The 21,795-nt window shown below is 35.2% G+C and overlaps 1 protein-coding gene across 2 annotated transcripts in view; it reads right to left on the reverse strand.

Annotated features, from left to right (window-relative positions):
• The window catches only part of LRRK2 (leucine rich repeat kinase 2), a 71,281-nt gene that overhangs the window by 14,259 nt on the left and 35,227 nt on the right, over positions 1–21,795 (reverse strand). For both annotated transcript variants that reach the window (XM_083825336.1, XM_083825335.1), the window contains 21 exons: positions 20,977–21,095; positions 20,114–20,183; positions 19,439–19,659; positions 18,693–18,943; positions 17,241–17,389; positions 16,031–16,124; positions 12,945–13,131; positions 12,359–12,540; positions 11,798–12,027; positions 10,557–10,684; positions 9,120–9,338; positions 6,740–6,941; positions 6,061–6,149; positions 5,168–5,355; positions 4,145–4,299; positions 3,014–3,160; positions 2,668–2,859; positions 1,869–2,015; positions 1,433–1,533; positions 1,065–1,255; positions 225–385 (listed from right to left, as the gene is read on the reverse strand). In XM_083825336.1, the coding sequence (XP_083681462.1) occupies positions 225–385; positions 1,065–1,255; positions 1,433–1,533; positions 1,869–2,015; positions 2,668–2,859; positions 3,014–3,160; positions 4,145–4,299; positions 5,168–5,355; positions 6,061–6,149; positions 6,740–6,941; positions 9,120–9,338; positions 10,557–10,684; positions 11,798–12,027; positions 12,359–12,540; positions 12,945–13,131; positions 16,031–16,124; positions 17,241–17,389; positions 18,693–18,943; positions 19,439–19,659; positions 20,114–20,183; positions 20,977–21,095 (3,423 nt within the window). The remainder of the gene's footprint in view (positions 1–224; positions 386–1,064; positions 1,256–1,432; positions 1,534–1,868; positions 2,016–2,667; positions 2,860–3,013; positions 3,161–4,144; positions 4,300–5,167; positions 5,356–6,060; positions 6,150–6,739; positions 6,942–9,119; positions 9,339–10,556; positions 10,685–11,797; positions 12,028–12,358; positions 12,541–12,944; positions 13,132–16,030; positions 16,125–17,240; positions 17,390–18,692; positions 18,944–19,438; positions 19,660–20,113; positions 20,184–20,976; positions 21,096–21,795) is intronic.

A 21,795-nucleotide genomic window follows, 5' to 3' on the forward strand; every position in this document is an offset into this window, starting at 1 on the left:
GCTCCTCAGTATACTTCTCAATTCTTCTAAAAGGGGTTAAAGCACAAATAGGAAGAAAGGCGTAGGGGTATAAATCTGGCATCACAATGTGTAATATGATTACGAGTACATTTTGCGATTTCAGCTGCAGTATACATTGGAGTTACTTCTTACACACTAAACCAAAAATGTATTAGCTATTTTTTTTTTTTTGACACAATGTAGAACAAAGCATTTTTCCCTACCTGGTGTGCCTTCAGAGGTTTTTATTCCCATTCGGCAACAATACTGGGCGATGCCATAGTCAGCTATTTTTGCAATGACAGCTGAATTGGGATATAGGGTAAAGAGCAACACATTGTGAGGCTTTAAATCACGGTAAATGATCATTGCTGAATGCAGATACCTGTTAAGCAAAAAGATATTTATTAAAAGCATTCATAATTAAGGGATGCATGTGCACACAATGGTAAATGCTCTATTCCCACAACAGTAAATTGTGCTTTCAAGTGTTAAATACTGGGTAACAAGCCAAATATTAAAAACATGATACTGCCTTACTGAATAATGACTTCAGAATTGTTCTGACATACTATTTACCAGCACACAAACACTGCAGTATTTTAGTGTCAGTTCTTATCTGAAGTGTCACTGGCTGTTCGATAACTGAATCTCAGAAGCTGAAGGTTCATTTGTCCCTGAGCTCCTCTGAAGATTTTGTGGCTCTACAGTCACACTTCTACAGCTCCTGAGGACATTCACGGACTTTCAGAACTTTAAAAATACAGTAAACTATTTTCTTTGACACTTTAACAAGGAACCAGCAGTCGTCTTCAGCCACTTCGCAAATTCCAAGCAGCATTTTTGCTACTTCTCTACTTATATGGGCACCACTCGTTAACAGAAAAAAAAACAGGTAACAAAACCATGTGGTCTATACCAGCTAATCAATCATAAAAATACAAGCACTTGTCTAACCCAGGAAATATTCTGCTTGAGTTATACAAAGAAATAAGATTTTCATTTTCATTATGTCCATCTTGCAGTTTTATCCTATTTTTACAGCAACATAGAGTCACATTTACCTTAAGCCATCAGCTACATGTAGAGCTATCCTGTGCTGAAGTGTTCTAGTCAAACTTGCTTTGTCTTGTTGAAGCAAGCGATCAAGAGATCCTTTGAGGGCCAATTCCATCACCAGCATTCGGGGACGGACTGCAGCAGCCAGCAAAGACACTAAACTGGGGTGATGGAGATGACAAAGCACTGCAAGCTCCTGTAAATTGTAAAATCAGATGAAACACTGCAAGTAGTATAACCTCTGTAGCTCAGAAGTAAACTAAGACATGTTTTGAAGTAAAGTATTGCACAGTACTTAAGTTTTTTAAGCTCTTCACTAGGGCTGCTGGTATTCCACAAGCAGCATTACAGCAGAAAAAGCAACATTTCTTACTTGTCTTAGAAGCCTGAGGGAAGTATGTTTATTGAAAATCTTTACTGCAACTTCTTCTCCACCATAGGATGCACGGTACACAGATCCAAATCCACCATCACCTTTTCAAAGATAAAATTGAAAAGAATATTAAAAACAAAGAGTTATCAACCATTTCTCAAATATTGCTGAAAGGGTCCAATTCTAAAACATGTGGATCATCTACTGTGTCAAACTTCATGAACAGCAATCTAACCACATAAAAAGCAGTGTCCTAGTATAAAAGTTAATGGAAAATTCAAAACTTAATAACCTGAAATTCAGAGTACATAAAAAATACATTTCCAATGAGGAGAAGTCTCTAATATGTTTTCCAAATGTTTCCATGTTGCCGAACTGATTTCAATAGATTTGTTTACGTAAGCTCTTTTAAAAAGACCTACAAAATAATGATTACCCAAGAGAAATTCAGGAGCTTTGTCAAATTCCAGGTCATCATTGTTCAACATAATATTTCTAGGCAAATCAGCCAGTATCAGATCAGGAGCAATCTGAGCTATTGGGATGGTATGCCTGGGTTGATCCGGATTTACTAAGAGGTCACCTGCGAAAAATAAATGAGACGATACTCTAAGATGCAGGAAGAACGCATGAATCTCTGTAAGTACACATGATGAATATAGCTAAAAGGAAATTCATATATATATATATGTGTGCACACATACACAACAGAACACTAATTAACTATCCTATTCAATTTCTACAGTATCTGACATGTTTAAATATTTTCAAGGTTCTGTACGTGTACCAATCAAACGTGACAGCAACTGATGCTATGTCACAATACCAAGCTAACCCAGTGATCAGTTTTCTGTCTACAAAAAGAAAGAATTTGCTTATTATGCAGTATGTCATCAGGAATATTACCTTTTAAATTACTTTTGTACATGGTCCTAACAAAAATATCTAGTATCAGTTTTACTATGTGTTGGGTTCGACTACGTGAATGAAGTTGCATTATCAGTACCATGACAGAAAAACTTCATTACTGTCATTTATACATGAATATACTAGGCAGCTGCAAACTGATCCACATTATATAGTTATGCATATGTCGCTTGGATAAAAAAAGAACAAGTTGCTTTTGACTCATGCTGTAATTATTTTTAAATAACATGAAGTATTCAAATATTATAAAATGGATACCTTGGATGTAAAACTTATCTATCTACCTCAAATAGCACAAATATATATACCTTCTTCAGCTTTTTTAAGTAAGTCATCAAGTAGTATTTTTTGGTGTTCTTCACCATCCTCAAAGCTGTACAGAGCCCATTTCTTCAACAGTGTTTCCCCTTCACCACATACATCTATATCCAGCAAACCTGGAAACCATTCTTCCATAAGAGAATCTATGTGATCCACAACTTGTCCCAAAAGAATGCAACCTTTAACAAAACAAGAGAGGAAAATTACAGCCTCTATCTGCTATAGCTATAATTACAAAGCTAAAGTCTACATTCCAAAAGGCAAAAGCACAACAAACCAAAATGCCAAGCTGCAATCAAACTGGAGCACAAATCAGGTTCAGGAATAATTAACCTTTTCTGCAAGAAGGTGCCGTAATTTTCAAAAAACTGTCTGGATTGTTGTCAAATACTGCTGATTCCACTAGACAATAAGCTTCAGGAGACCAGTTCAAGTAGATGCCTTGTCTCCAATACATTCTGTTAGGACGAAGAGCTCGTGCTAGAAAATAGAAAATTTGATTAAAAATCTATCTCTAATATGAATGTGTTATTTTTAAATATTTGGAATAATTAATAGTATTAAAATATTTAATTATTATTGTACATTTATGCCTACCCAAATAACAAACAAATTGAGTGCTACAACTTTGCAGTCAGAACAGCCCCACAAAAGCTGAAAACGTGTCAAGTGGTCATCAGTTCTACAAGGCAAATCCACAAACTGAGTATTTCATCAGATGGTAAGTAATGCAGCAGGTGATGCATGTAGGGATTACCCAAATGCTTAAGTACACTTGGCTTCAAATATAGATTATGTTTGGCCTGTGTGAAAAAAACTCAGTGATTTAAATTTTCCCTCTATCACACAATCTTGATATAGGATGCAACTGGAATTCTATACCAAAGAGATAGTTATAAATCATGTTTGTACATTAGCAATGCATATTTTGCATACTTCACTTGTCACCAGTATTCATAAATCACACATTAAAAAATCAAAGATGAATGAAACTGCAAAGTTCAGGAGACAGATCTCATGTCAAAACATGTAAATGGTAGAAAAAAATTAAGAGAAAAATCTCCCCTTCTGACCAAAGCAGAGCTTTCAGATTTTCATAAAGGGAGCATAGACAAACCTTTCTTTGTGGAAGACTTATCCTTTCCTGTATTCCCTGCAGAATACAGGACCGAACAGCAATATTGCATAAGTACAAGAAGTTCCTCTATCTCTCTGGCATGTGAAGGAGAGAAATAGGCTGCTTACACCTTCACTTTCTTTTGCACATCACTGTGAAGACCCGGCACCAATTGTTCCAGGATATTTCTAAATTACAAAAATGACCACTGTTCTTTTTCTCACATTTATGAAGTGGACAGAAAATAGCTAAAGCAAAACAATATCTGGGATAAGAGCTTTAACACACAGGTGTTTGTGTTTTCAGAAAACAGGCTCACTATTGCTTTTGAAATCAAAGATTTGTACCTCTTCCTGACAGCATGTAAGGTGATATTTCAAGCAACCTGTTGATCAGCCTGGACCAAAATCCCATAGGAAAGTATGGCATCTCATAAAGCCTTATGATAATTTCTGAATTTTCACAGTGAGGAAGCTCTATAACAGGTCTGTGATCAGACAAACTGAAAGAATAAAAATATTAGGCAGTATTTAATGATGTACTTTATTCAAACTGAATGATGGCATACATTATTTGCTATATAAATGTCTTATTTATTAATGAACGATTCAAACAATCAGGGAACAGACAGTATATTTGCTTATTCTGTTTGCCTGGGCTAAAGTAAAGTTCTGCTGTTGTTTAAACCCATCACAACCTCGCTAACAATCGTTAGATAATGTGTGAAAAAAAACCTGAAATATATATAAAGGCAACCAAGAGGCATTCAGAAAAAAATCTACTTATTCAGCCCTTAGAAGAATGTTGAAACTCTTATCAGTTCAACCATGTAATACTCTCATTCATTACAAAAAATAAGTACACAAACACATTAGGGAAATCTGTAACTGAAGCAGAGAAACTGTTACTGGCTTCATATAAACCAAAAAGACCACATTCAAATTCAGAACACTTTTTTTTTGTGACATTTAATCATTGGACTGTTTGGAGGAGATTCTGCCTCTAAGTAACTTGACAGTTGTTCTGACTCCAAGCAAATAGGCTGTAAGAATTCATGGTTACAATTTGCAGTAAATATCTGTAATGTTGGCCCACGATGTAAGGCTACGTTATAATCTTCCGCTGTAGGGCATGATAACTGTAAAAGAAGTATTTTTCTCATAAAGCCTTTCATTATTTATAACAGTAAGCTTTATCTGCTATAAGATCAGTTTAACATGTCTCTGAAAGCAATTACTAAAATGTACTGTACTAAGAACGTATCACGCTTTCATATCCCAAATTGCTCTGATGATCAGTTAAGCTAGCTAGCCTGACGGAAGGTTTTTATTTTGATTGATCTCCGTGGCACATTTGTGGGCTCTGCTTACCTGCTTGGGATTAGGAGCTGATCCTCTCCTAATGGCAAAGCAATCTGAAACTTTTCCAGAAGCTTGAAGTATTGTGACATGTAGATCTTGGGAAACTTGCTCTTCTTTAAAAGGAATTTTTCTACATCTGAACGCTTTACAATCCCCTTGGGATATTTAGAAAAGCCTTCCATTTTCACTGTCAGAATCTTTCCAAAAAAGAAAAACAATCTGAGATGGAGAGTAACCATTTGGTTGCATTTTCCTGACAAACTTTGTTCTATGAAATATTTGGTAGCCTATTATTTAGGGGGGAAAAAGGACTCCATATCACAGTGAAACCAAACGCTTCCATAATGCTAGCTAGCAAGAAGAGAGCAGTGAAAAAATGTAACCTGTCCAAGACATTAGTGTGCCACCCATTCTTCAGTAGCTTCCACGGTTTCATCTTCTATGGGACATTATTCCGTAAGTTAATTTGTGAAAATTTTGTCTGAAAGGAGCCTATGAGCACAGTGATTTTTCGTATCAGCACTTGACACATGCAGACTGGTACAGATTACACAACCTTTCCAGGTCTTTTCTCACTCTTACTCCCATCAGCTTTGTAGGCTCAAACTTATTTTGCCATCCCATTTCTTCCACTGAATGAAAAGTGAAGTTTCAGAGGTTAGGTTATATGAATATATATCAGAAAGTCTGAAAATGTTTCTCAATCATGGAACAACCAAAACAGACAGTTGTCTAGAATGCAAAACCAGAAAGAGCCAGGTCAACCAACCTGGACCCTGAGAAAATACTAGATCATGAAACTATAAAGAAATTGTGAAAAAGAATCACAGATAGGTTACAGTTGTTGGGAACAGGAGAAAACGTTTCACGAATGTAGATGCAGAAAGTAATCAGAGACTAACCTGTGCCATGATTTTACACAGCCACTTAGGATCTACAAAATAGAGATCTCTGAGCTGTAGTGCTGGGTCTTGAAAATGAAGCAGTACACCTGCACAAAGAACACTGTAATTAGCAATGCATTCCTCAAGCTCTGTATTAAGCAAATTAAACACCCCACTCTGGGCTGTCTTCCTTATGTGAATTGATATAAACAATTTGAATAATAACTACAGTCATTGATTTTATGTCAGTATGACAGGACAGTAGAATGCAATCATTTTTTATTTCAGCTTTACCTTTATTTTTGAATGTTTTGTTAGGTATGTAATCTTTTTTTTTTTTTTTTTTGGTCAAGCAGCTGTGCTCTTTGTTGTTAATTATTTAATCATATATTCACCTAACTATTCAGGCTATTGTGGCAATTCTACCTCTCTTCAGAAGCTGTGCTGTCTAACCAGCAGGTGTGATTTCCATGGAGGGATAAGATATGTAAATTGTTATAGCAGTGATCCTTTGTATCATGAAATTCCTTCATGAAATAAATATCTGGACTATCAAACTGTAATATTACCCAAGGTTAGCGTTTCAGCTCCACAGAATGGGTCGACTTTGTCTGAAATTTAAAAATCCATACAAGTCCTGTCTGCTGCAGATTTACAACAAAATGCTAACAAACATACATTAAAGACAATATTTTACCTGATTCATTCAGAAAGTGAATCGCATGAGGGAGTTCATTTTCATCCAATTGCAACTGGCTTTCTTGTACCAGCTCTAGTAATCGTTTCTGATCAATCACAGGAAATTCAACTGGGACGTTTTTACGTTCCAGCAAAATTCTCTTCTCTAGCTCCAGATAGCTGTCAGGAATTAGCTGACCGACCACTGGCTGATCTCGGATCTGTATAATTAGGAATGATAATATTAAATGTATTAATTTATTCATGTGAAGTGCAAACAATAATGCAACTAGGATGCAAGACGGGTATATCCACTCAATAATAATGGCAATAAGGAACAAGAACACTCTTTTATTGTCAATGTCAATTGTCATTGAAATGTCAATGGGACTAATTCTTTCAGAATTAAAGTATGCATGTTTTTCTACAAATGAATACTCACAGAAGAAGATACTTCCATATTACATGTGTGTACATGTACACAAAAATAAAAAATGACATCTGAGAAGTACAAAGAGAAGCTTTGATTTGAAGTAAAAGGAAAATGTTCACTGTATGAACAGATGATGCCATACTCAGGTTAACAGAGGACAATAGGTAAATTAAAGAATAAATTTAAAAAAAAATATATGGTCCTTGTAATCTGTAATGTCTCCAGATATCATTAGACAAGCTAGGGAGAAAAGGGTGGTAGCTCAAGTAAGTCTCCACAGTCAACTGGTGGTGCTAGTCAGCGGATGACAGGAGGAGAAGGAATAACTCTAGCAGGGCTAGTGAGACTTAATGGAGACACAGCCAGGTGCTTTGTACCCGCTTCCTGTAGCCTGAGTTTCTTCCTGGAGATGTGTTTTGACCTTCGGTATTAGCTAGCAACCAGTCAGATTTGTCATTCTTCACAGAGTCTAAGCTAGCTATTTTGTGGAGAAAATGGGAAGCGACTTTCCCAACATTTCTAAATTGGCTTCTCAAGTTTCTCAAAGAAGTTAGTACCAATGCACTGTGGCATTTTTATTTGTCAAAAATGTAATCATTACCTTGTTTAAGTTCAAAGACTCAAAGCATTCGATGACCATGTTCAATACTTAATTCACTTTGACTAACTTCTAAGCAGGTACCTTGTAACTCTCCTTTCACAAAGTGTCTGCATTATTTATGGAAACTATCTCCTTTCCTTCAGGCTGCCTTACTTTTGTGTGGAAGTTCAAATATTGGTTTAAATCACAGTTGCAAGAGATGTGGGTGTTACAGAAAGAAATTTTAGTTATCTAAGAGCAAAATGTTCTGAAAAAGCAGCATTTCTCCTGAGTGCTGAACACATATGGCGAGTACAAGAGAAGAGTACATATACCTTTATAATACCATCTCTGTTCATGCCTACTGGATGTATTATAAACAAAATTAATCCAAATAAGCCACCTCACTGTCCTTAGCACTGGTTAACCATCCCTTGATCTGTGGAATGAAGTTAGGCAGACAATGGATGTGGCTAAGCTGGTGGTTTCTCAGAGAGAAAAAGGAGAAGTGTGCACTCTTCCCCTCCTTTGTAGCTCAACAGTGTGAGGCTAGTCATAAATACAGCGTTTGCTTTTTAAGATCTTCAGAGCAGTAAATCAGAAGAAATTTGGACTCTGCTGTGACTTATGGATTTCTGCCATTGACTTAAATAGCACCAAACATCACCTTTTCTCTTCAACATGTTATGACACTGAATACATGATCTATATCGCATAAACAGAAAAATAAAAGCAAGTATATTTTTTCTACTATTAATGGGATCATGTCTTCCTACAAGCTTCATGTTTGGGCTAGTTTCTTTGCAGTTGTTCACACTCGGATGCTGTGGCCAAGTAGACAGCAGGTAATGAGTGTTAGTGATGACTCTGGAGACAACAGAACTATAAGTACTCCAGGTCAGAAAGTCTTACAACGGTGAGACTATCCAGTTTAGGAGGATCATCCAGTCCAGGGGGTCTTCTTTTCCTGCTTTCACTCACTTTCCTCTAAGAATAGTATCACACAATGTGAATCAAATCAGTAAATGGAGAATTAGCTGGCTTTCAGAAATCACATCATCTTATTTCCTGATCTCCAACCAACAAAAATGGGCAGTTTTGGACCAGATTTCTTCTTACAAAAAAAGAACAGCCTATTTTAAATATTCTATGTATGATATAAGTGTTTGAAAATTAAATTTAGCTGAGATTTTTACTAAGTTGATTTTTTGATAGAAAAAGAAATGAATACAAAACTGGTGACTTGCTGTGTCTAATGCTTTATAGAAGTCACGATGAGTTTACTATCAAACTAAAAATGTAATTATGTGTTTAAAAACATTTCAAAATATATTTACTTCACTAAAACTAGGATGTTTTCAATGTTACAAACTGTATGTAGCTTACTTTGAAGTGAAGACTCTCCTTTATTATGATTTTCCGAAGTCTGATAATGGAATCCGATTCTTCCGTAGCATTCACAAAGTGATAATTTTGGATAGCTGGGAAGCCTCGCTTATTTAACAGCTCTCTAGTAATTTTACTCATGCAGGCCTTATGTTGCTTTTCATCAGAAACATCTAAATGAGTGCCAACAAGAATGACTGGGGATGTCGAAGCTCGAGCCTGTTAGCGAGATCCATACAATCCATTAATTCAACAGTGAATGTTGATTTTATTTTATATGTGCATCAAATGTGAACAATTTAGTTAAAATAATCAATACAATGAAAAGAGCAACTGTTTTTTCCTCTTTCTTCTTAAATATACTTATTTTAAGTAAGTTTGAGCAGTGGATAGATCTAAATCTAAAATACTACCTCAAGTCTTTATTCAGAGTAAGTTTAAACTGCAAACCCATCCAATAGTCTGGACTGGACAAGGCAATAAAAATGCATCAGCCTACAAATATGAAACTTATTTTTTAACATAAAGAGAGCAGTCTAAATCAAAACAGAAATCTAAACAATACACTTTTTAAAGGAAGCAGTTTAGATCTGGATTTCATTCTTTGTAGATTAATAGTATCAGCAGTAACACAGTCCAACAAAGAGGAAAAGCAAAGGGTACTATGTCAGTTGTCATAGGAACAGTGCATCAATGGAACACCAGCAAGCATTGCATAGCAGAAGAGAATACATCAGAAATCGGCTTCATCAACACTTAACTGACCATAACCCTCTGTCCTGTACCACTGCTCAAGGCAAAAGTAGTAAAAAAAATAATTTTAACAAACAATATGTAAAATCTTGATGTAAGTGCATTGCCCAGATATGGCTGACTATCAGACTGAAAGCTGAAAGACAAGCAATGTCCACCATGGGGTGATTCCACCCAAGGCAAACAAAACATTTACAGCAAAAGAAAAATCCATAGGCAGATTCTAAGACCAATTTCCCTACTACAGTCCTGGGACCATTCCTATTAACAACAGGATGCTAAGCATAAACTTAACAGCATGATTTCAAACCAATATCTAGTCAGTTTTAAATTAGTGAAATTCTGATTTGCCTAGAATTTACAATGGCGTAGAAGAAAAAGCATGCTTAACTCTTGTCATCCTTTAATACCACCCCTTTCTTGTTTTTATCAGTCAATCCAAAATATTGCCAGAACATGCGAACTGTTCTGCACATCAGTGTACCATTTCAAATACAAAATGGTGCTGATCTTTCATATCCAATTTACTATGTATTTCAGCACTTGTTTCATCTTACGTATCATCTTATTTGCTGAAGAGCTTCTTTTTTATTCCCCTCTCTAAAAACATTTGTGGTTAATTTGCGTTCAACATCAGACCCCTGAAAGTGTCAATCCATAATGTACATATCCATGGCTTAATACCTTGATGTTAAAAAGCCACGGCTTCATAGCATCCACCTCTGCTTGTCCTTTGCTGAGATCATAAACAGCAAGATATAAAGCTCTTTGGGTCATAAAGTGAGGATGGGTACTGTAGAACTCTTCTTGTCCTAATGATAAAAAAAATCCCACTGTTTAGTACTTCCTTCACTGAGCAACTTCAGACCACAAAAAGGCAGCAGAACACTTATTCTCACATCACTAATCCACAAATGAAATTAACACTCGCATAGAATTATCTACATTGACAGGAAACCTGTAAAAACTGTGAATTTTAAGTAGGTATTCTGTGATATCTCATTGACTGAAGTGTAGGGTTGAAATACATAAGCTAGTTTTGAATCAAGAAGTGCAAGGTTCAGCAACAAGATAAACACAGTTGCTGCAAACAGAACTTGAAAGGTCACGATTCTTTTAAAAATCCAATACTGAATTCCTAATCACTAAAATTTTAACTCCTTTCTTCCATGCTCCTTCTCTTATTTTTTCCTTTCTGTCCTTCTTCCTTCCCTTTCTCCCATCATTTCAGCAACTTCAAAATAAAGTGTCTTATGTTCACATGCTTAAGCACCTAAAATCTCAAGGTGTCTCAGCTAAAGCTGGACATTGAACGTGAATGCTATTCTGTATACATACGTTGTGATATAGATTCTATTAAGCTGATCACATACCAACGCTTAAAAATAACTTTTCTATAGTCTAAAACACCCCTAAGTTTTAGAATTGCTTCTGGAATCACCAGACTTAGAAAATTTTACCTTCTAAAATCCCAAGTCTCTCCCTAAGTGCTTTGTTTTGTGACCTTACAAAACCATGATACTGTGCGGCCTAGAGAGACCCAGACTGCAAAAGGGAAAAACAGAGTTAAGTGGAAGATGATTTTTCTGGTGATAAAAAGCAATTTCTTATTATTCTGAAATTACAGTTTTAGAGTGCTATGGTTGAAATGAATGATCAGACCACATTTGGTGATAAGAAATTCCTGAAGCTTTACATTAAATTTGAAGCACTTGCTGCCAGTTTGCAGAATTCACTGCCACTTCAGTGGCCATGTAAGTTTTGGTGTAAGTTTGTATGATTCTACTGTCTACAGTTTGAAATTTCACAGGCTGACTCTAAGAATAAGCAATGCATTCATGTGTTAGAGAAGACAATAATAAAGGACAATAGAGAACAGACAAAAATAAAGGACAAAGAAGATAATAATAAAGCTCTAAACATACCTCCAAAATCCCAGACATTTAATATAAGCTCTTTCTTCATTTTGCCTTTCCCTTGAATGATCCAGTCCTTCACATCAATGCCTACTGTAGCTTTTGGGGAACAAAATTCTGATCGTTTGCATTTCATTAGCTGTTGTAATAGTGTAGTTTTCCCACTACCGGTGTTTCCAACAATCATGAGCTTCATTCTGTTATAAGGGACTGCCTTCTTCAGTCGTTGCTGAAGAAATCTGGCATGAAAGAAATTTGCAGAACTCACAGAAATGTGTAATAAATTAAAACACCACCAGAACATAAGACCAAGCAGAAATCTAAAACCATACAATTTATTGCATTGTTTATAGAAATGTCAAATTCAAGAAGCATTCAAGTCATATTTTTATGACTATAATCTGTTTTGTGTGTGTGACATAAAGCTTACCTTCAGTAGAGAAGCATATCATATTGATATCACATGACAAACCAGCACTTCTTTTCAAAAGACTATGTTGTTTTCTTACTGCTCACCACATTTCCCAAGAAAACAAACCAAGAATATTAAAGAGCTACAGGGCAACAAACCTGATAATGTCTCTGGCTTTGCATCCCACATGTTTGAAGTCAAAATTAAGATGGAGTCCTTCCAAAGGCAGATCCCAGATTTTGGATAGCCTTCCCATTTCATCTGGAAAGAATCTCAAATCGGGATTATAACTTACATCCAGAGAAGTCAAATTTTCTAGGAAGCCAATCTGAGGAGGAATCTAAATAAAATTAATGAATTAATGAATTAATGAATGACTGAACATAAAAAATTAATACTGTATGAGCAAGAATACCATAAATATTTAACAAAAGCAGGTGTAATTTTTACAGTTGTAGTTCAGTTTTTTTTTAAATAAACAAATCTAGTATCCTTCATTAATAGACAAAGAACCTCATAATGAATTATTTATGAAAACTGATTTTATGTCACATTCTAGGCAGAAAAGCTTAATAGAATATGGGGATTTTCCTTCACAGGAAATACTATTTCCAGTTAGAGACCATTTCACTAATAGAATTTTCAGTGATACGAGGCAGTGACATGAAAATCAATTGAACATTGAAAAACTGTATTCAGTTAAAAAGTGAGTTCATTTTCTTTAGGTAGAGTCTTGTACTTTACCTCCTTTAACTTGTTGTGGGACAGGTGTAGCTTTTCTAGCCTAGACCACGCACATGCCTTTTCACTCAAGTCCAAGATGCCTATTTGATTATGATTAAATAACAGCTCCCTTAAGTTTAATGATTTCCAGTGCACTGGCCCCGGCAGGCTTATGATCTTGTTTTGGCTTAAATCTACTGATCGCAAACTAAAGACATGAATAAACAAAAGAGAAAAGTTAGAAAGTGCAATAAATAAAACTGAGATTAACTAGAACTGTATGAATTTTCAATAAACAAATAAACAGATTAGGTATCAGAATGGACAGTTTTCTGTCCAGAATCTAGATGTAAAGATAGAGAATTACTACCATGATCAAAAGTAATTAATATCAGAAAAAATAACAAGAAAATACATATGATTAATATAGTATTTAATATATTACATAATAATGTAATTGCCAGTGAATGAATTTTCCTGGTCATGAAAATAAACATTTACATTATACTGTGCACATATGTTTCAGAGATTAAATCCCAGAATCATAGAATGGTTTAAGTCAGAAGGGACCTTAAAGATCACCTAGCTCGAACCCCCCTGCCACGGGCAGGGAGACTTTCCACTAGACCAGGTTGCCCAGGGCCTCATACAATCTGGCCTTGAACACCTCCAAGGATGGGGCATCCACAGCTTCTCTGGGCAGCCTGTGCCAGGGCCTCACCATCTCTGAGTAAAGAATTTCCTCCTAACATCTAATCCAAATCTCCTCTCTTTTAATTTAAAATTACTCCCTCTAATGCTATCGATATCTGTCCATGTGAAAAGCTGCTCTCCATCTTTCTTTTTCTAAGTCCCCTTTAAGTAGTGAAATGATGCTATAAGGTCTGCCTGGAGTTTTCTCCAGGCTGAACATCCCCAGCTCTCTCAGCCTTTCTTCATCACAGAGGTGCTCCAGCCCTCTGATCATCTTCGTGGCCCTCCTCTGGATCTGCTCTAATTAAAGAGTCTAAATTAGTCAATTTAAGTAAGTGTGTATATTGGGATAACAGTACATTTCTTTACTCTTTCTAAGATTTGCAGATATGCATGGCTCTATTCATATTAGTAGGACATAGATAAATATGGTTCACACTCCTGTAGTGCATATATTGTGTAATTTAATTGTAAACAGTACAGTTAATGTTCATTTAGCCTGCTGAAGAGGAGGCTCGGGAGGCCTTATCATGCTCTACAATTACCTTAAAGGAGGCTATAGCGAGGTGGGGATCAGTCTCTTCTCCCAGGCACCAAGTGATCACCAAGTGAAAAGATGAGAGGAAATGGCCTGAAGTTGAGCCAGGGGAGGTTTCGGTTAGATATTATGAAAAATTTCTTCACTGAGTGGGTTGTGTGGCATTTGAACAGGCTGCCCAGGGAAGTGGTTGCGTCACCATCTCTGGAGGTCTTCAAAAAACGTGCAGATGTAGAGCTTAGGGACATGGTTTTGTAGTGGATTTTGCATTGCTAGGTTAAAGGTTGGACTAGATGATCTTAGAGGTCTTTTCCAACCTAAATGATTCTATGATTTATATCCAGGCAACAAAGAATAGAATTAGGCTCAGGGTGCCAGTAACAGCTGAGTGCAGGACCACAACATTGAACTTACTAGAATAAATGTATTCTAAAAGTTAATTGCAGCCTAACATACCAGTAATATGTTACTACTGGTATAATATATATATATATTATATATATATAATTATATTCATGTGCTTTATAAATTTCAAAATATTACTAAAAAATGCAATAGGGAAGCTTAAGGTATTATCAGCCTTACAGAAACCAAAATTCCATTTACAAGCTATGAAGATTCACTTAACATAAATAAACTGAACTTCTCTCTTTCTTGCTTCTAATTTAGGAGACTAACATAGACCATTTGGATATCTCACCCTTTTATCATAATGTTTCTATGCATGTATGCTTGTATATACAAGTATGTGCATAAATTATATAGTTCAACTATGTGTGTATTTAAGAACCAGATAATAAAGAACATTTTATTTCTGCAAGTCATCTGCCGGACAAATATGCTGTTTATGTCACTGTGGAACATGAACCACGCAAGAAATGCATGCAACTCCTTATTGACTCATCAGGACTGGGAGCGTGGAACCTGAAGGATGCATCTTTTTCACTCCATCTATTAAATCTGCTGTTGTGAATTCAAACATCAGCATGCTGACACAGCGTAACATCATATTAATAATGACATGCTGTATGTAAATTTGATTAATGCAAGTCCACAAGTCTGTTTTGCTTAAGTACTAGAGTTGCTACATATGTAGCCTAGCAACATTTTTTAGATCTGATTGTTCCTGTGAGCACAAGAGTTTGTTTATTCTTTCCTCCTACCCCTCCATCTTATCTTTGTTAGTCCCCTTTCATTACCTTGTAGGCATCAGTGCTCTTTAATGCTCTCCTTCCTCGCCAGGGTGCCTTCAGCACTCACACCTACCCACATCTATCAGACACCTGATCTGATCACCACTCCCAGTGCTCCTTCCACCATCTGATTCTACTGACCTGTGAAGGTCAGTAACTTCTATAGAAAAAGGGGAAGTCCTGATTTTCACGTGAGTAATGCTTTCAAGGTATAGCAAAAGAAATGTCACATGCATCTTCATTCCATACAGAGGAAGTATCACTCTGAGAATAAACATCTTGTGATATTTGGGAAGTGAAAAACTCATTTCAGTAGCCTTGTGCTGAAGAAGCTGCAGAACCTCTTGAAAAGGAAGAAAATTGCCAGTATCTTTTTACTGTGTTGGTTTCAAGGAAGTAATTAATTAATTCTAGTCTTCTCAGAACTGTCAGCTTCAGCAATCAAGCAACATATTTTTAATAATAACGATTTGAATCTGAGGAATAATGCTTCTCAGGATAATGAAGAAAATGTTACTGATTTGGCTTCAGTTAAAAGATACTACTAAACATTTAATCTTTGAGAGAGGATTTCCTGAAAATCAGTAAAACATGCTGAATGTTCTGCTTAACAAAGGTCTTGCCACAAGATTTTCTTCATCAAGAACTAGTCATTAACTTTAATAAGAAAAATAATAACTTACTGTGGTAAAAGAAGAATTGTTTCTGGAACGTTAATAAAATTATTTTGGGATAATTTTAAGGTTGTTATGCTGGATGACAAGTCAGGCATTATCTCTGGAACAGAAAAAGAGATTGATACCATTATTTTTCAGAACTATTGACATTATTTTTAATACTGGAATTTTCTAAAATCAGAGACTAAAATGTCAGTCTATCATCTATACACAGGTACTTATATAAACTGCTCAGGACAGAAACTGCATCTTTTTTTAAAAGCTTATTTAAAACTAACTTTCCCAAATAAAAGAAGTGTACAACAAGAGTTAATGTATTTGCTTCTATCACGTTGCATCCTACTGAACTTTATTTCATATTGGCATTAAACACTGAAATAATCTTATTTACACTTAACTGTATTGTCAGTACACATGACATTCACATCACTCACCATATGAGTGGTAGGTCTTACGCATTCAAAAATGACTCTAATGTTTCAGCTGTATTTAATGCAGGTGTAAGAGCTACTTTCTGAAATATTGTGTCAATTATTTCAAAATGGAAATTTTGTATTTTGAAGATGGAAATAAATTCTAACAGTAATTTATGAAATCCTGCAATATCACTAAAATTGTATTTATGTCATTTGTTTTTTTCATAAAATAACTTTGAAACCTTTGCATAAAATATACTCAGCCACGGAAACATTTTCTGGATTGAATTAATTTCCTTAGACACAGGGGTCTAGGGAAGGTGAGCTACTCTGTGGTACCTTAGCTATCTGCACATGACTTGGAGATACACACAGGAGCTACGGAAGACCTGCTTTTTCTGGATCTGAAGCTGTAGGCCAAGTGGCATACTTCAGGGCAACTGTCACCTGTGTTTAGGCAAGTGAATCAAATATCCTATTTTATTCAGAAGACTATGCTGAGCAGAACCTTTCCCAACAGGATGTAACATCTCAGCTCCAACCAACCATTTTCATAGCTTCCATTACAAATATAAGAGTAACATCAGTTACAGAGTCAGATCAAATGTCCAGGAAGCTCTACTGTAAGTATACTGCTTCCAACGGTGACCAAAAGCTGCTTAGGGAACAACATAAACAAGGACAAGCATATAAGGTATTCTCCTTGACTCTTCTCCCAAGACTCCAAATGCTGGTGGTTGAGGCATTTTGTGACTTGGAATGGTTTCTAGAAGGTGGGTCTTATTTTCATAGATACTTACCAAGAGCATTCATCCTGGCATTGAACAGCTCCAGTTTTGTACAGCCCATGAAGACATCCTCAGCAAGGGAGGAAATGCTGTTCTTACTGATGTTTAAAATTTTCAGCTCTTTCAAGCATATGGGTGAACATATGCCTGAAATTTTGTTTCTGTGATAACAAGAAGAAAAAAAATGTGTTATTCAGAAACTGTTGGCTAAAAAGTGAAAGTAAAGAGTATTAATCTGACTTTGTTACCCTTACGCTGGTAAAGAAAAGATAAAAATCTTATCTAGACTGACCAGTCAGCAAAAAACTGGTACATGTAGCAACATGGAATAACATAATTGATTTAAATTTGCTTTAGTTAATGTGGGAAGCAGATGTCAGAATATACTACAAGGCGTCATTTCCTGATTACATAAGCTCAGTCCCACACAAAGAGAATTGCCACGTTTGCGAATAGTTCTGTTTACTAAAGATGTGTATTTGTTTCTGTGACTACAATCACAGAAAGACTGTCAAACTAAAAAAAAAAAAACCAACAACAGAAATTCCACATAGGGGATATAATTTAGGTGGTATTTGATGCCACAGACAATGTATTCTGAAAAGAATAACATAGGAAAGAGAAAAAGACAAAGATACTGAAAATACATTGATAAAAGAACCACGTAGCAATGTGTTGTAAGTGTAATGTTGCTAGTAAAGTTGAAAATAAAGCTCATAAAAATAAAGCTAATAAAGTTTAAAATAAAGTGCTACAGGATTTTGAATTTAAGATATTGCTTTTGTGAATTTGATTCACATACTTAATACTGCTTGGTTTAGATTCGTATCTTGCTATTACTTACTAAGTCTGTGTGGATTTCTGTGTAAGAAATATCATACCCTTATGTAAATTGTGGGAAACATATGAGACAGCATCTGCAGTTTACAGAACTACCAACAATATCATTTGTACGAATTCCCAATGGTACAAATTATTTCATTCACTAACAAATATGATAAAAAATGCTGGTAAACTAAAAAATACATATTTTCTCTTCTTCTGTTATTTGATATATATCCATAACATATATCCATAATCATATTTCCAAAATAACTTTAGTTAATATGAAATACAGTGGAAACTGTATTCTCATACTGAAAACCTACCTAAATATATCAGACGACATGGACAGTCCTGTGGATGTGTAGTATGACAAAAGAAAAATGCTGAACTACAACATTTTTAGTACGTTACTGAAAACGCAATGTTATTAGATTCTATCAAGGCTCACAGATGTTGTAATGTACTTTGTAATATAACGCTGAAAACTGTAGCAATTTACACATTTGTAAAACAATGTCAATGTTTCACTACTGATTAAATGGTCCTTTCCATGCTATAGCAGTCACCATTCTGGATAACAAATACATTATTTCTGCTATTTTTGTTATGCTACAGTCTATTTACAAATGTTACTCTCACCCTTCTAGCAATAGTTGTTCCAGGTTTTCAGCAACATTTGCAAGAAATTCAGGAGTGCACACCAGTTGATTGTACGAAAGATTAAGTTGTTTGAGAGTTGGACATCTGAGGTATGGATCCAAAGCAAAGGAAGGTCCAATGTCATTTCGAGAGATATCAAGGTTTGCAATACAATTCATTTTCAATAAATAAGTAGGAAAAGAAGTAAATCGGTTACTGTGCAAATCCAAATAATTCAAGCATTTCAAGTTCTGAAAGAAAAAGGATTGTTTCAAAAAAGAATGTAATGCAAATATGAATTCATATCTTTTAAGCTGAGTTATATTTTATACAATTTACTTATATTTGTCTCACTAGGAAAAATAGCAGAAAATATCATTCATAATAATGTAAGCCATATTTCTTTTAAAGAATAAAATATAAAGCATTCCTTAAAATTAATTAGCCCAGTTTCATAAAATCTAAGTTATGAATTGCCTGCAGTTCTCAGTTACATTTATGTTACTATGTTACTGAACATAACACGTTCCAAAGCAGTTCTCTGAAATAAATGGTTTAAAACAGTCCCATGAAATTATTATTAATTCTAGCTGCACATGAATCTTGAATGAAAACAAAGTGAATGGATGAAGCATGCAAAGATATACGCACATACTCGAGTACTATTGTTATAAGTAGATTGTTAGAGACACACAACTAATTGTAACTCATCTTGACTCGTGTTATATAAAATTATGCAGAATTACTTCACACAGTTGTTCTGGAATGTTTGTAAGAGCATTTTGGTGGAGCTCCAGTTTCTCAAGATGTTCCAAATGACTAGTTAAGCTGCTATTCTGGCTGATGGCATCTATGTTCTCCAGATCATTTGATGAAAGATCTAGTGATTTAATATATTCTTTCTCTGAGATCAATGAAGAAAGACTGTCTGATGGTCTTAAATACGGTGAGAATTTTGAGATTCCTTCTATTAAAACAAAAACATGGGAAAAATAGCATGATTTCATTGAATACATAAATTAAGATGAATCAGCTTAGGATCTAAAGAAGCAGAAGACAGTGAATGGTTGGTTATTAGTCAAGATCCAAATCCATGAATATTTCTTTTAGGAGACAAATTTGTAAGACAGTAGGGAAGAGACATAGGTTTATGCACTACACAACAGAAGTAGTTTTTGAAAGCTAATAAGGGCACTCATGAAATTACATTGTCTGCATGAATCTACATAAATTACTTGTGAAGCCCAGGAAAAAATGTTTCACTATATATACAGTATTTGTACTCCATGGTAGTATTTCAATATGTATCTTCCTCTTTGTAAACAAATATATAATCTAACTAAAACCTTTGTGTGCTATGCTTATGAAAGCATTAAGGATGAAACATCACATATATATCCTAAACTGTATAGTTTACTTACTGGGAGATTCATCTGAAGGCAGTAATTTCCTTCTTTGCTTCACTGATGGTTCATACTCTGTGCCAGGTCCCTGGAAAATCCCAAAACAGAATAAAAAAAACCAAAAAAACAGGTGTGGACATATGCAGATATATGAAATGATCTGAATTCAGTAGATTTCTTCTTGTTGTCATTTCTTTTTATCAGATCTCCCAGGGGTAACACAGAGACCGAATTTTTAAACTCTAAAAATACCACCAGGTCACATTTTTATAAAAACTACTGATCCATGCAATATGAAACAAGAGTAGATTTTAAAGTGCAATGGATATAGTGCGTTTTTTGACAACCTAAAACGACTTTCACCTGAGTAGGCTAAGAGGATGAAGAAAGATATTGCAAAAACTAACTTTCTCCCAGGAAGCCAGTCTCTCCGGTTTTGCAGACAATGGAAAGAGACACACTCCTTTCACAGGAACTTGACTTTGACTTCCCTGACTTGTCATCTTAAGAAATCTGTCTCCATTGACCACTGTGGCACTCCAGAGATCAGCTTCACTACAGGATAGTTAAGTCTTTGTGAACAGAACCTTATTTTTTGTATTTGTATTTGAACAGTACCAGAACATCAAACTGGAAATCTGAGCAACTCAGAACACATTTTTTTATTGATCATAAATTTTTGCTGAAATAAACTCTCATCTATACAGGTAATCTGGAGCACATTAATTACACAGTAATAGAAGGGAGCATTAAATAGCAACAGTCAGGCAAGAGCCCATATAATTACAAGACCTATCCTTACACTTGATTATTAACCGTTTCACAGTAGGCAACCCAGATGGATTTGTAAGGAACCTGGAATGAATAAGGATCTGACTTACCAGAGAGTAGGAATGTCGTGGCAAAGCAGAAGCTCTTTGAAAGGCAATTTCCCTACAATATAAATCTGCAACTGCAATGGAATTGGACTTCTTTTTTGTAAAAAGTGAACCTTCACTTCCTAGCACAAAGCAACAATACAGGAGGACAGGTAAATAAGAAAATATTTTTAAAGCTGAATTCAACTGTAACGTATATGCTGACATACAAAGGAGGGATATATTTCAAAAGCATCAATAACAGCAGGAACTTAATGGTTAATTGTATGTGTAATAGGCCAATAATATTAACATAAAGGCCATACTTACCTGATATGTTCTACATATAAAATGTAGCTTGTTACATTGGTGCTTTATCGCTTAAAATTTCCATCAGGTTTGTATTATTATACATGTTTTATAACACACCTTTGTGCTACTGCAGTGTCAGTAACCTTTTAATATAGAAAAAGTTTGTATTTGAATAGATACTTTTGCACTCACACCCTTACTGAAAAAGAAACATCAAACACTTCTCTGGCACTGGTGATTTAGGGTCATCTGGACTCATTTAGTATTCTTCCTTTCAAAGCTAGTTTTTTAACTCCTAAAAGCACTCCTGTTAGTGAAACCTATGGTTTTTTTACTACAATTTATGTAAGACTTAACAACTTTTCTATGTGAAAATAGTACCTAACAGCGTCATAGGTCTGTACTATGGTCCTACAGAAATGAAAATGGTGCTGAATGAAAAGAACAAACACTTCTAATACAACAGTGACACCTGAATAAATAAAAGGCACATTATAAGAAAAGGACACTTACTGTTGCTATTAAGTTACT

This window comes from Anser anser (genome assembly GCF_964211835.1).
Source record: "Anser anser genome assembly, chromosome: 1".
In the NCBI taxonomy this organism is placed as follows: domain Eukaryota; kingdom Metazoa; phylum Chordata; class Aves; order Anseriformes; family Anatidae; genus Anser; species Anser anser.